Genomic DNA, 12,965 nt, shown 5'->3' on the forward strand with positions numbered 1-12,965 from the left:
ATAATATATATAGAGTGTTCCTTCAATGGAGAATTTATAGCATGGACGATAGTAATAGTTCTTTTGTTAGATATTACATGACGTTCCTCTTATGGATATTTATACAAGTTTAAGATATGTATGTATGTACGATATGTGTATGTATTGTATGTCGCCTGATTAACTAGAACTCACTCAGCGTAGCTGACTTTTAGTATGCACGCAGGTGAATATGTTTAACGAGCTAGCATGAGGACGGCACATGGCATGGATTGAACGGCTAGCATCTGAAATTGGAAGAAGTGATGTTCTAAATATGATGTTTTTATGTTATGGTTTCAAAGAAAAGATTAAATGTTTTGTAACGAATGATTGTTTCCGCGAAAGTTTTAATTAACTCTGATTGTAGAACTGTGTTTATGAGTAAATCCAACATCCAATGTAGGTCACCGGGATCGGGGCCTTACATTGTTGTTGTTCTATTCAGAACGTATGAGAACATATAGTTGGTTAGTAGTTGTGATTCGGTTAGAACATATTATAACGTATTAGAACGCATTAATTTATTTTTGATGTTTGATTATATTTTAAATTATATTTATTTTCGTATGTATTTTCTAAACTGTAATTAGATGTTTTTTAGGTGAATTTTTTTGACTTAAATTGCTTTTGTTTATCATATCCTTCATATATCTTGTTATACCTCAAGTTGATGCATCTTGTAAACCTGTAAAAGGAATGATTTTTTAATCTGTTGATCATGCATATGATTTCTATTGTGAATATGAAAAGAAAGCTGGGTTTTGTGTTCGTAAAGGAGGTTCGTATATGAATGACGGTTTATTAAAGTCTAAATATTTTACCTGTTTGAAAGAAGGTCATAAACCTGCAAACAGTTATGATTCTATGGCTGAAAAAGATGGTTCCAATAGACCGTATTATAAAAAAAGGAAGAGACCAACAATTTGGTGTGGTTGCCGAGCTTAAGTTTTTCTAAAATCTGATGATGGTTTGAGGTTTGAAATAAACGATTTGTCGAAGGACATAATCATGAACTGGTGGATGCAAAAGATATGCATTTTGTTCGATCAAATAAAAGGTTGACTCATGTAAAACAAGATATTATATATCAGTTGTCAACATTGAATTTGGGCCCTGCTAAGGCGTTTAATAATATGAGGACAAAGTATGGAAGATTTGAGGAAGTTGGGGCTACAAAAGACGATTATAAGAATTTCAAACAGAGTTTAACTTGTTATATTGGGGAGTATGATGCGGAAATGGATGTACAAAGATTAAGTGGGAAGAAAAACTATTGTGATGGTTATTCGTTTGAGTATACTGTTAATACTAATGGTGAATTAGATCGTTTGTTTTGGGCGGATGAAATTTCAAAGAAAAATTATTTGGCTTTTGAAGATATTATATCATTAATGCCACATTTAAGACCAACAAGTATTTCAATTTAATACATTTGTCTTTTAATTTTTTATATTTTTTACATATTTTTTTTAATTCGTTTCCTATAAATTTGTTTTTTACAGGTACAATATGGTTTTTATACCATTTACTGCCATTGATAATCACTGTCGTAATGTTACAGTTGGTGCTGCGTTATTATCATCTGAATCTATTGAATCTTATTCATGGCTTTTGAAAGTTTTTCTTGATTCTTTCGATATTGCCCCAAAGGTGGTTGTTACTGATCAAGATCCAACAATGAAGAAAGCAATCTCCTTAGTTTTACCAAACTCGAGACATCGGTTATGTATGTGGCACATTATGAAAAAACTTGCTGATAAGGTAACTTTTAATGTATTCAAAGTACTATGCATATGTTTCAGAACGTATTAGAATGTCTAAACATATTAGCATCCATCACTATTTGATAGCTGCATATTTTTTAAATGTGTTAGAACGTTTAAGGACGTATAAACATATTACTGTTTTAGTATATTTAGGTCATATTTGTATTCATGTTAGAACATTTTAGAACGTGTAAAACAAACTAGCATGCATCAGTGTGTTTTAAGTGTGTATTTTTTAACGTATAAGAACGTGTTACATCCATCCATATTTTTAACGTGTAAGGACGTAAAGAACATTTTTTTTACTGAGGTTGACCTTATTACCAAATTATTAATTTTTGTTACATCAGGTTGGTGCTACCCTTTGTAACAATGAAGATTTCAAAAGTAAAATATGTGACATTGTTTGGACGGATGCAATTTCTCAATCCGAATTCAAAACGAAATGGGAACTTATAATGAAGGAATATGATCTTGAAACAAATAAATGGTTGTGTGACATGTTTGAAATGGGATATGATTGGATTCCAGCTTATTATATGGATGAACCATTGTATGGTCTTATGAGAACTACATCAAGATCAGAAATTGAAAATCATTTTTTTTGTCAAGTTTCTAACTCACAGTTATCACTAGTTGAGTTCTTTAGTCATTTTGATCATTGTATGCAGATCCAAAGACACAATGGTAGGAAAAATGATCATGATACAAGGTACACGCATCCAGATCCGGTTAGTGAAAACCCTTTTGAGAAGGAAGCAGAACTTTAATGATTTCCAAGATGAAATGTATCATATCAGAAGCAGTGTAGCATGTTTGAAATCAACTGAAGAATAAGATTTTGTGTGGTTTTCAGTATTTGACTTTAATGCATATGTTCCAGGCTGTTTGGAGGTATGAATTAGTTAAAGATTCTTTTTTTTTTTTGCTTGAACGTTGTAGAATGTTTTAAAACATTTTTTGTAAGTTTATTTGATTTATGACATAATGTTTTAAAGTATTTAATATATTTGTGTGTGTCAGGTTTTGTTAAGAAGGAAGGTGAGGAAGGAATTGATTCGACGATTTCACGCGGATGCAAAAGATTTGAACATTATGGGTTATTGTGTCGTCACAGCCTTTATATTTTAAATTTGTTTAGAGTTACAAGATTTCCAAAGAAATACACGGTCGATCGTTGGAAGAGAGATGCTGGTGTTAATCCTAGAACTGCTCCAATTTCAACTTTTGGTAATGACAAATATTTAAAAGTCAAAGAGATCTCAAGGGAAATAACATTGGCTGGGGAGTATCTCATAAATAGCTATGCAACTGACGTTGATGAACTAACTAAACTCAGGGATCAAATGAATAGTATGATCAAACAAGCCGATGAGACAAGATACAAAAGAACTCATTTATTAAAAAGGAATAGGTTTGCTGCTATTCTAGGGTATGATCAACCATCAGAGGTGACTGTCCGTGTGCCTAGTGGTATTAAAAATAAGGGTTGCAGGTCACATAAACGGATTAAATCTCAGAAAGAAATTGCTATAAGTCGGTCTGGGAAGAAATATAGAGAATGCAAAATTTGTCATAAACAGGGTCATAACAGTCGAACTTGTCCTCAACTTCAGAAGAATAGTTTTTAGCGTTATGGTTTTGTTTATATTTTTTCTTTTTTTACACTTTTTATGTTTTATATTTCATGGAACGTGTAAGTTGTATAATGGAACGTATAAGAACGTGTAAATAAACTGATACCAAACAGATTTTTATATTAAATCTGGTTGAAAAAGGAGGTTACAAAAGAGGATCACATCGAACCTATTCACAAACTTATTTTATTCCACCACACCACACCACACCACACCATCACCACACCACCACACCAGCAGTCACCAGGAAACCCTAGTTGTTGTCGAGGATCTCTTCGGCTCCTTCACGCTTTACTCTTTTATTCACCGTCACCTTGTGAGTTGTTTTCTCTAGCACATCTTGAAGTTGACCATAGTATGAAGCTTGCTTTTCTAGGTAGGTTATTGCCTCTGTCTTGAATGTGCTATCTGGTTCAGAACTTCTTGGTGAAGAGCATCGGTTTTTGTTGCTTCATCTGTCACACACCTCTTTGTATCTTCAACTACTCGTAGCCGATTGCAGTCTTTTTCAAGCTCCATGTTGATTCTTGCTCGGAAAATTCTTTTAACAGTAACATTCCCATAATCTATTTTTTTCAATTTTTTGTTGTGTGTTTGTGGGATGCGTTTGCTCTCTTTTTATAGATTTTTTTGATTTTTTGGTTGGTGAATGAAGTTATTACAATTTTTACTTAATACTTGAACTGAGTATAATTATATCTAGACATCTTAACATTTTAGTAGGCATGATTGCACTGCCAATTTTTTCAAAGTGAGTAGTTGAACGTATTAATGAAATTTGTAATTTCTTTTTTCTTTGTATCTTAATTGGTTGGAGATTTTAACATATATCATAATTAAACTAAAATCTGATGATATGTTTTTAATTACATGCAGTTGTCATTTCAGTAGGGTTATTTTTGTGACCAAACTTTTAATACTTTGGTATTAGAACGTATGAGAACGTACTTTTTGTCAGATATTTAATTACATGCAGTGGTCATGTAGTTTGATAATGTATTAGAACGTGTAATTGTCTTTCATAGGTGTCAGATATTTAAATTATTAAATTACAAAAGATTCACCTTTCTTTTCCCAATAATTTATTTCACTGTAGTTATTTTTATATTTATGTATCTTTGTTTTATCTATTTAATTACAACCATACATTTCATCTCACCACACAAAACTCAGTACAACAAGATATGGATTCCTCATCTTCATCAGCTAAGGGTTTGTTGTTGAAAAAGATTCAAGCGCAAATCCTTTAAGATACAAAGAATCGGGTTGCTTTACAACATAAGTTTATCATCACCGCTGGTGTAAACATGGATATAAGGGATGAAATAAAAAAGTTGCTAGCAAACATGTCTGGTAGTACTATTAACTATTTGTGTGCTTTGTTTTTGATTGACACGGGTAAAAAGGAAGTAGATGAACTGAAAGAGTTGTGTAAGGCGATTAAACTTCTGAACTGCTCTATTGAATTGAAGACCGAGTTTCTTAAATCTATCATGTAATCAATGGATTTTAGGCAGTGTGTTCTGGTTACCCAATAATTGTTTCCTGTTTATTGTATTTTTTTTTATGTTTTATGTGGTTTTGATAACATTCTATGTGTTTTATGTTATTTGGTATTTTTATGTTTTTACTTTTTTTATGAATAACTCTATGTTATCTTATAAACAATTAAGCAAAAATAAGATATGTTAACTAGAACGTATAAGTAAAATAGAATAACTCTATGTTATCTTATAAACAATTAAGCAAAAATAAGATATGTTAACTAGAACGTATAAGTAAAATCTAATTAAACTCCATCATATTTCCATACAAGGTCTGTTAACTTGAACGTACAAGCAAAATCTAACTAGAACGTATTAGCAAAATAGAATAACTATATGTTATCTTATAAACAATTAAGCAAAAATAAGATATGTTAACTAGAATGTATAAGCAAAAACTAATTAAACTCCATCATATTTCCATACAAGGTCTGTTAACTTGAACGTACAAGCAAAATCTAACTAGGACGTATTACCAAAAAAGAATAACTCTATGTTATCTTATAAACAATTAAGCAAAAATAAGATATGTTAACTAGAACGTATAAGCAAAATCTAATTAAACTCCATCATATTTCCATACAAGGTCTGTTAACTTGAACGTACAAGCAAAATCTAATTAGAACGTATTAGCAAAATAAAGGTCATTTCCATACAAACATAATAAAGGTCAGTTTCTAATTATCTTGCCTCTCATCAATTTTAGTAGTTAAATCTTTGTTACTAAATAGTTTTTTCTCAGGTAATGCATCATATTCCTTTGCCAGTCTAATTAAATCTGATTTGGCTTTGTTGATATCGGATAGTAACACCTTTTACAAGTATTTTATCCTCAAATCATTTAGTTGTCATTTTTGTCTTGGACACTCTTTATAAAATCCACATGTCCACGGATACTTCCCTTTGTAAGTTTCCATGTGTCTTATAGCGAAGACACCATAATCGAGTTCGTTGTTTTTTGTTCTCCAATCCATCTGCAACCTTGTGATCTCTGATGACTCCAACCTCGGTGCAATTGGGTGCTTCTTTCTCGATAAGTACATGCAAATATATCCCTCTGCGGGCAATCAACCTATTAATTTTTTTTATATATTGTTTAAATCAGTTTTTACATAATGTTTAAATGTTTACCAATTTTTCTGGGACACCCTTATATTTTACTTCCAAAGCTTTTTTTGTAACATCTGCTTTTTCTTGAGTTGATTTAAAGCGAGCAGTTATTGATATATCGTTGTTAGCCATGTTATCAATCAGCTCAATTGTACCTGTTTTCAACTTGAAAACAACCACATAGAAATGGTATGGCACAACAAACAGTGTAACTGGTTCGAGTGACTTGAATTTATGCAAAGCCATTATCTTGTCAAGGTTGTCTGTGAAAACTTCCAGTATTTTTTATTCACTGACGTTAGCTCCCTTCAAATAGTAATCACTTGGTTTCATGTATAAAATATAAAATTTGATATAATTAATATGTGTATACATTTCGTTAACGTATAAATAAAGGTGTAATACTTACTATAAGCGTTGATGTAGAAAAAAATCTTAACGGGGATAATTTTTCATCTCTCTTATTCTCTTCATGATTCAATAACTCTATGTAAATGTCTGTAGCACCAGACAAGATGTATATAACCGGACAAAAGCATTCGAACACAAATTTGAAATCAGTGATGGATTCTGACTTGTAAATCACTTCAAATTTATGTTTATCATAAAGATTACCAATAACAAATCTTGAAACAATCCGCTCATCTATTGTTATTTTTTCAATCATTCCAATTTCCCGGTTCAGATAAGGTGATTTCAAGGCTGGTGCTAGTCTTTTTTCTCTTTCTTCTCGCTGTAGTTTATCTATTTTATGATAACTTGCAGCTGGTGTAGGAGATGTAGCAACAAGGGGCAATTTTTTTGATTTAGATTCAAGAGTTCTAAATTCTGTTGATTGATTGAAAAACGGAGTTTTCATTATCACTGAATCCAAATCTTCACTGTCGTATTCATAATTTCCTTCAATATTAACATCAATCAGCCCTATAATACGACTAAGTTATAATATACATTTTTTTTGTTTGTGTGTGTTTTTGTGATTGTATATATAAAACTTTTTAATACCTTGAGTAGAGTTGTTGACACTTTCTTTGTCACCAATTTCTGCATTTAATTCTTCCACTTCTATAACTACATACCATTTTTTGTTAGTATATTTTTTAAATATAATATTTTAAAAGAATAGGTTTTTTAATTAATTACCTCGAATGGGTTCTTCCGTTTGTCTTTCAGCATTTTCTTGTGTTGATGTACCTGCATTCTCAAAATCAAGTGTATCATTACCTACTTTCTCATTTCCTTCAATACAGTTTTCAAAAATTTAAATGTACCTTGACTATATCTCTTTTCTTCATTCATTTCTTCAATTTCTGTCACTGTAAATTTTTTATAAGTTTTTTTTACCTTAAATTTACAATAATCAATAGTTTTTTTAAAAATATTACCTTGAATAATATCAGTTGTTTATCTTATACCATCGTCATCCTCACATTCTTTGTCAGCCACATCAGTCAATGGATTTTTTTCTGCGATTAAAATTTTTTTTAATTAGAACGTATTGGAAAGTATTTAGAATTTTTCTTTGATAAAAAATCAATTTAAAAATTAGGTTATGATCTTAGAACGTATCAGAACGTTTTACCACCTTTTATTTTTTTGAAATTTTCTTGAAATTCTCTTCCAATTCCTTTTTTCTCATGGCACCAAAAATCTCAACGTCCTTTTCTACTTCTTTTGTTAAGTTTAATGGATTCTGAGGGACTTGGCTAACATCTTCTTTGCTCACATTATTTGTGTCATTTACATATATATTAAATAAAAAACATTTTAATGCAGAGGGATAGAACGTATAAAGGGGATAGTATTTTTTTACCTTGAATTACCCCTTGCTCCTTGGTTACTTCAACTTGATTCTGAACATCTTTTTCTACCTCATTGGCTATGGTTCTTGGATTCTCATTGTCTTGGATAACATTCTGAACATCTTTGAAATTTAAAATACCTAGTAAATAAAAAAAAATTAAACTGTAGAGATGTAAAACGTATAAGAACGTATAAAGCAGGTTTCTTACCATCATCTTTTTCTTTTTCATTTACACATTTAATAATCTAAATTTTAAATTTATATGATCAGAACGTATATAGAAGATGGTATTTTTTACCTTGAATCACCCCTTGCCCTTTGGTTACTTCAACTTGATTCTCAACATCATTTTCTATTTCATTTTTGTCATTTAAAATACCTAATAAATAAAACAAAATTAAACTGTAGAGATGTAGAACGTTTAAAGTAGGTTTCTTACCATCATCTTTTTTTTTCATTTACACATTTAATAAATCTAAAAATTTTACATGTATATGATCAGAACGTATAAGAACGTATATAGAAGATGGTATTTTTTACCTTGAATCACCCTTTGCCCCTTGGTTACTTCAACTTGATTCTCAACATCATTTTCTATTTCATTTTTGTCATTTAAAATACCTAACAAATAAAAAAAATTAAATTGTAGAGATGTAAAACGTATAAGAACGTATAAAGCAGGTTCTTACCATCATCTTTTTCTATTCCGTTTGTTACATTGCCTTGATTCTAAACATCTTTCTCATGGTCAAGGCTCATATTTTTGTTGCTCACATCATCTTTGTCCAAACATATAAGGAGCAGAACGTATAAGAAAGTATACGTATAAAAAGTACAAAGGAGCAGAACGTATAAGAACGCATAAAGAAGATGGTATTTTTTTACCTTGAATTACCCCTTGCCCCTTGGTTACTTCAACTTGATTCTCAACATCATTTAATTCCTCATCTTTGTCATTTAAAATACCTTATAAATAAAAAAATTAAATTGTAGAGATGTAGAACGTATAAAGCAGGTTTCTTACCATCATCTTTTTCTTTTTCATTTGTTACATTGCCTTGATTCTGAACATCTTTCTCATGGTCAAGGCTCATATTTTTTGTGCTCACATCATCTTTGTCATTTACACGCACAATAAATATAAAAAAATTTGAGCATAACGTATAAGAAATTATACGTATAAGAAAGTACAAACGAGCAGAACGTATACGAACGTATAAAGAAGATGGTATTTTTTACCTTGAATTACCCCTTGCCCCTTGGTTACTTCAACTTGATTCTGAACATCATTTTCTACCTCATTGTCTTGGCTCACATCATCTTTTTGATATAATTACATGATAAATAAAAACAATTAAAATGTAAAGGTCTAAAACATTTTAAAACGTATTAGAATGTATTAGAACCTTTATTGTCTTTCTTGTTAGCATACCATGACTCCAAACCAGCTTTGTTTTGATTTATTGAAAGATCAACTGCTGCTAGAGTGAGCAGAAAACTGAAAAAACAGACCCGAAACCGAATTAACCAAAAAACCAAACCGAAAAAACCGAACTGAAACATTAACCGACGTTTTTTTTTTTTTTGAAAAACCGAAATTTCGGTTTCGGTTCGGTTACTCATTTCTAAAAAACCGAACCGAATAACCGAACTGGCATATTAACCGAACCAAACCGATGTATAACTGAACCAAACCGTATTGATTCAGAATATTTAATTTGTTTAGCCCAACTTTGTGGTCCACAAGTCTTTGCTTAACATATACCAAGTGTACGTGGCCCATTTAACATATAATATTATTTGACTTAATAACTTTTAACCTAACAATAATACAATATACAGAATCATCTACACAAAATAGTAGCAGCTGTTAATATGAAGAAGATGAAGAAAGAAGATTGAAACTAAACTTTTAATGTTTTTTTATTAAGAACTTTATTGAATTTAAACTCTAGTACGCTTTCAAGTTTGTATTCGTTTGGTTCTACGTAACAAATGTCTATTTTTGTGTTTTGAATCTAATATGAATTTTCATTATTTTGAATTTTTTTGCAATGTACACACACACACAAAAACCAAAAATAACCAAATCAAAACCGAAAAAACCGAAACCGATCGGTTTGTATATTTGAAAAGCCCGATATTTCGGTTTCGGATTCGGTTTCACCTAAAAACCGAACCGAACTGTGCACAGCCCTAGCTACTGCAACTATAATTTTATGCAGGGGTATTGGTTAGGTATTGTATTATACAATTAAATTAAAAAAATGGTGTTTACCTAATTCATTTAGACCTCCTCCTTAAGATTGAGATCCAAATGGTGTTTCTTTTGAACAACCTTTTTGATAGAATTTAGCTTCCCAAGCACAACACCTATCAAATAACCATATGTTTGTTCCATGTTTTTCTTTACCTCTTTTACCAACTCATTGATTTCAGAGACAATTTTATCAAATTCCTCTAACTTGTTGTCCATTTCTTTATTCCAATTCTGCAATAAATATTTTTGTTAATATTTTTTAAAAAAAATGTTTTGTATGTTTAGAACTGTTACCTCTTCCTCTTTGGTGAAACGTTCTTTTGGCAGATATGCAGACAATCCAGACAACTCTGGTTGGGTATTGTAGTAGTCTATTATTTCTTGAGTTTCTGTTCCTATAGGCATCCGTAAATAATCTTCATAATTTTTTTCATTTTGTTCTTTTTCTTTGGCAGTTTCATTTTCTTCTTATTCATTATCCTTGTCATCACTAGTGTTCAACATACCAATATCCTCTTCAGTCACATTTTCCCCCCTTTTTGAACACTGCTTGTCGCATGTTCACTTACTTGATCATTTTTTATTTATTTTTCATTGCAAGCTGTTAGTGCACGAAATGGTTGTCTGTAGCATTCGAATAAGTTATACATAGTCTAGATTGTTTATTTATTGTAAATGGAGCATGTGGCCTATAAATAGGTGGTTCCATGCTCATAATTAGCTATGTACATATTTAGAGAGAGATCTAGATCTAAATTATGCTCTCCATAAGTTATTTCCATCCACCATAATGTATTCATCCATATTTATCAATAAAGTAATAATTTAACGTTTAGATCTTGTATATAATCGTTGTATCGTATTAGCAGCTAGATCCATAACGGGTTCCTACAATTGGTATCAGAGTAGGAGCTGCTCTCGATACTTCGATTAAGGTATGAATCTGAATTTTTCGTGTTCTTCGTGTTCTTCGGGTTTTGGTCAGATCTGGAGTAAACTAGTGTGTTATTGGTGGATTTTTTTGTGAATTCGTGTTTATTGATGGAAGATGAAGCTTCCTGTGTAATTTGGTGTTAAGTTATGGTCTATTGAAGGATATGCCATGGAAGATCATGGTTATGGTTTGATTCGGTTTATGATGATTTAGTGAGTGTTAAGTTAATTGGATGATGGATTTGTGTTTATTATTGAAATCCGCATGTTTCTGTGGATTTTGGTGGTTAATTATGGTGTATTGAAGGTTTTGCAATGAAAGAGCATGGTTTTGGGTTGATTATTTGGTGATGAATAAGTAATCGTTAAGGTATTTGGATTATGGATTCGGAATCGTGGTGTAAAACCGAGTGTTCGTGGTGATTTTCATGGGTAATTATGGTGTTTTGATGATTTCACCATGAATGAAGCTTGAAATGTCCAGATTCCGACCAGATATGTTTATTCCGGCCATGTAACTGAATTTTCCGACCAAATTCGTTTTGCCGGCGGTCAGTTCAGATCTAACCACCTGATTCGTTACTACTGTAGCTGATTCGTTAGGAAAGTCTAACGAATTACTGTAGCAATTCGTTATGAAAATGGTAATGAATTAAGATTATTCTTTAAGGTAATTCGTTAAGGTTATGATAACGAATTAGAGTGATTCGTTAAGCTAATTCGCTAAGGTAAACATAGCGAATTAAGGCAATTCGTGAAGCTGATTCGTTAAGTTAAAGATAACGAATTAAGGCAATTCGTTAAGTTATTTCGTGAAGGTGATTCGTTAAGGTATTGATAACGAATTAAGGTGATTCGTTAACTGTTATAACGAAGTGAAATCTTAACGAATGGGAGGCCATTCGTGTAACTGTTATAACGAATTGGAGTTGGTAATTTATAACGAATTGAGTTGATTCGTTAAGTGTATAACGAATGAGTGACTGGTTGAAATGGCGGGAAAAATTTTCTTGCGCGAATTTTTTCCTGAATGCTCCTCGTAAGTGAGTTTTCATTCTTGAAAATTTTGGCGTTAAAATTTATTTTTCGAAAATTTTCGGTCAATTTTTGGCGGGAAAATCAGGAAAAATTTTCTTTATCGAAATTTTTCTAGGATGTTCCTAATGTATTGGAGACTCTTCGTGCAAATTTTGGTAATATATTTTTCGGCTGACTGTTTATGCGTTTCGACTGGCCGAGGGGGAGATCTCGTGTAATTTAAGGAGGAGTGTGTTTGTTTGTGAACATTGAAGATTATTTAAGACCTTGCCGAATTTGTCAAGAAAAGGGGGAGATAAAACTTTCATTTGAGATTATTTGGCTTGTATCTTCCTATATTTGCAAGGTTTCTTGAAAAATTACTGCAATTCGGGTGATAATTCATGCTTACGTTTGACTGAGTTCAAGACTGCAGTGTTCTTCGATTGGTGATTGATTTGTTCAAAGATTGAAACCTGACTATGTGGGATACGAGTGTCTGTTCGTTTACTTCTTTCTGAAGGACTTGATCCTGACTATGTTGGCTACGAGTAAATGGCGGATTACTTCTGTTGAGGGGGACGATTCTTGAACGAGTTGATCTTATTGAAGAATATAAGAGTCTTGTCATTGGAGTGAAGAATTTGATCATTTGAGGTTTATTAATGGAGGTTGGAACTCTAAATCTTATGATGCCCAAACATTAGTGCATCTTTGCGAACGAGATGTGGAAGAGCTTCAAAGAGTATATTTGGATACACGTTATCAAGAGAGGGAAAACCGAAGTGAAAGATGTTGAACGATCGAGTTGTTCATGAAGATGTGTGACGAGGTTAAACGTAAAGATATGCTTTTCTTTTACCGGTGTTGACG

At 31.7% G+C, this 12,965-nt stretch overlaps 1 protein-coding gene across 1 annotated transcript; it reads left to right on the forward strand.

Annotated features, from left to right (window-relative positions):
- Positions 1 to 1,052: 1,052 nt before the first annotated feature.
- LOC143591771 (protein FAR-RED ELONGATED HYPOCOTYL 3-like) lies at positions 1,053 to 3,418 on the forward strand. Its single transcript, XM_077071874.1, has 6 exons — positions 1,053 to 1,434; positions 1,583 to 1,782; positions 2,138 to 2,340; positions 2,459 to 2,575; positions 2,671 to 2,681; positions 2,811 to 3,418. Exons 1-6 carry the CDS (start codon positions 1,053 to 1,055, stop codon positions 3,416 to 3,418), a joined length of 1,521 nt encoding a protein of 506 aa, XP_076927989.1.
- The last annotated feature ends 9,547 nt before the right edge of the window (positions 3,419 to 12,965 follow it).

Source organism: Bidens hawaiensis, unplaced genomic scaffold (genome assembly GCF_021521415.1).
Source record: "Bidens hawaiensis isolate Kalapana, Puna unplaced genomic scaffold, B.hawaiensis_p1.1 tig00040048_1, whole genome shotgun sequence".
Classification (NCBI taxonomy): Eukaryota; Viridiplantae; Streptophyta; class Magnoliopsida; order Asterales; family Asteraceae; genus Bidens; species Bidens hawaiensis.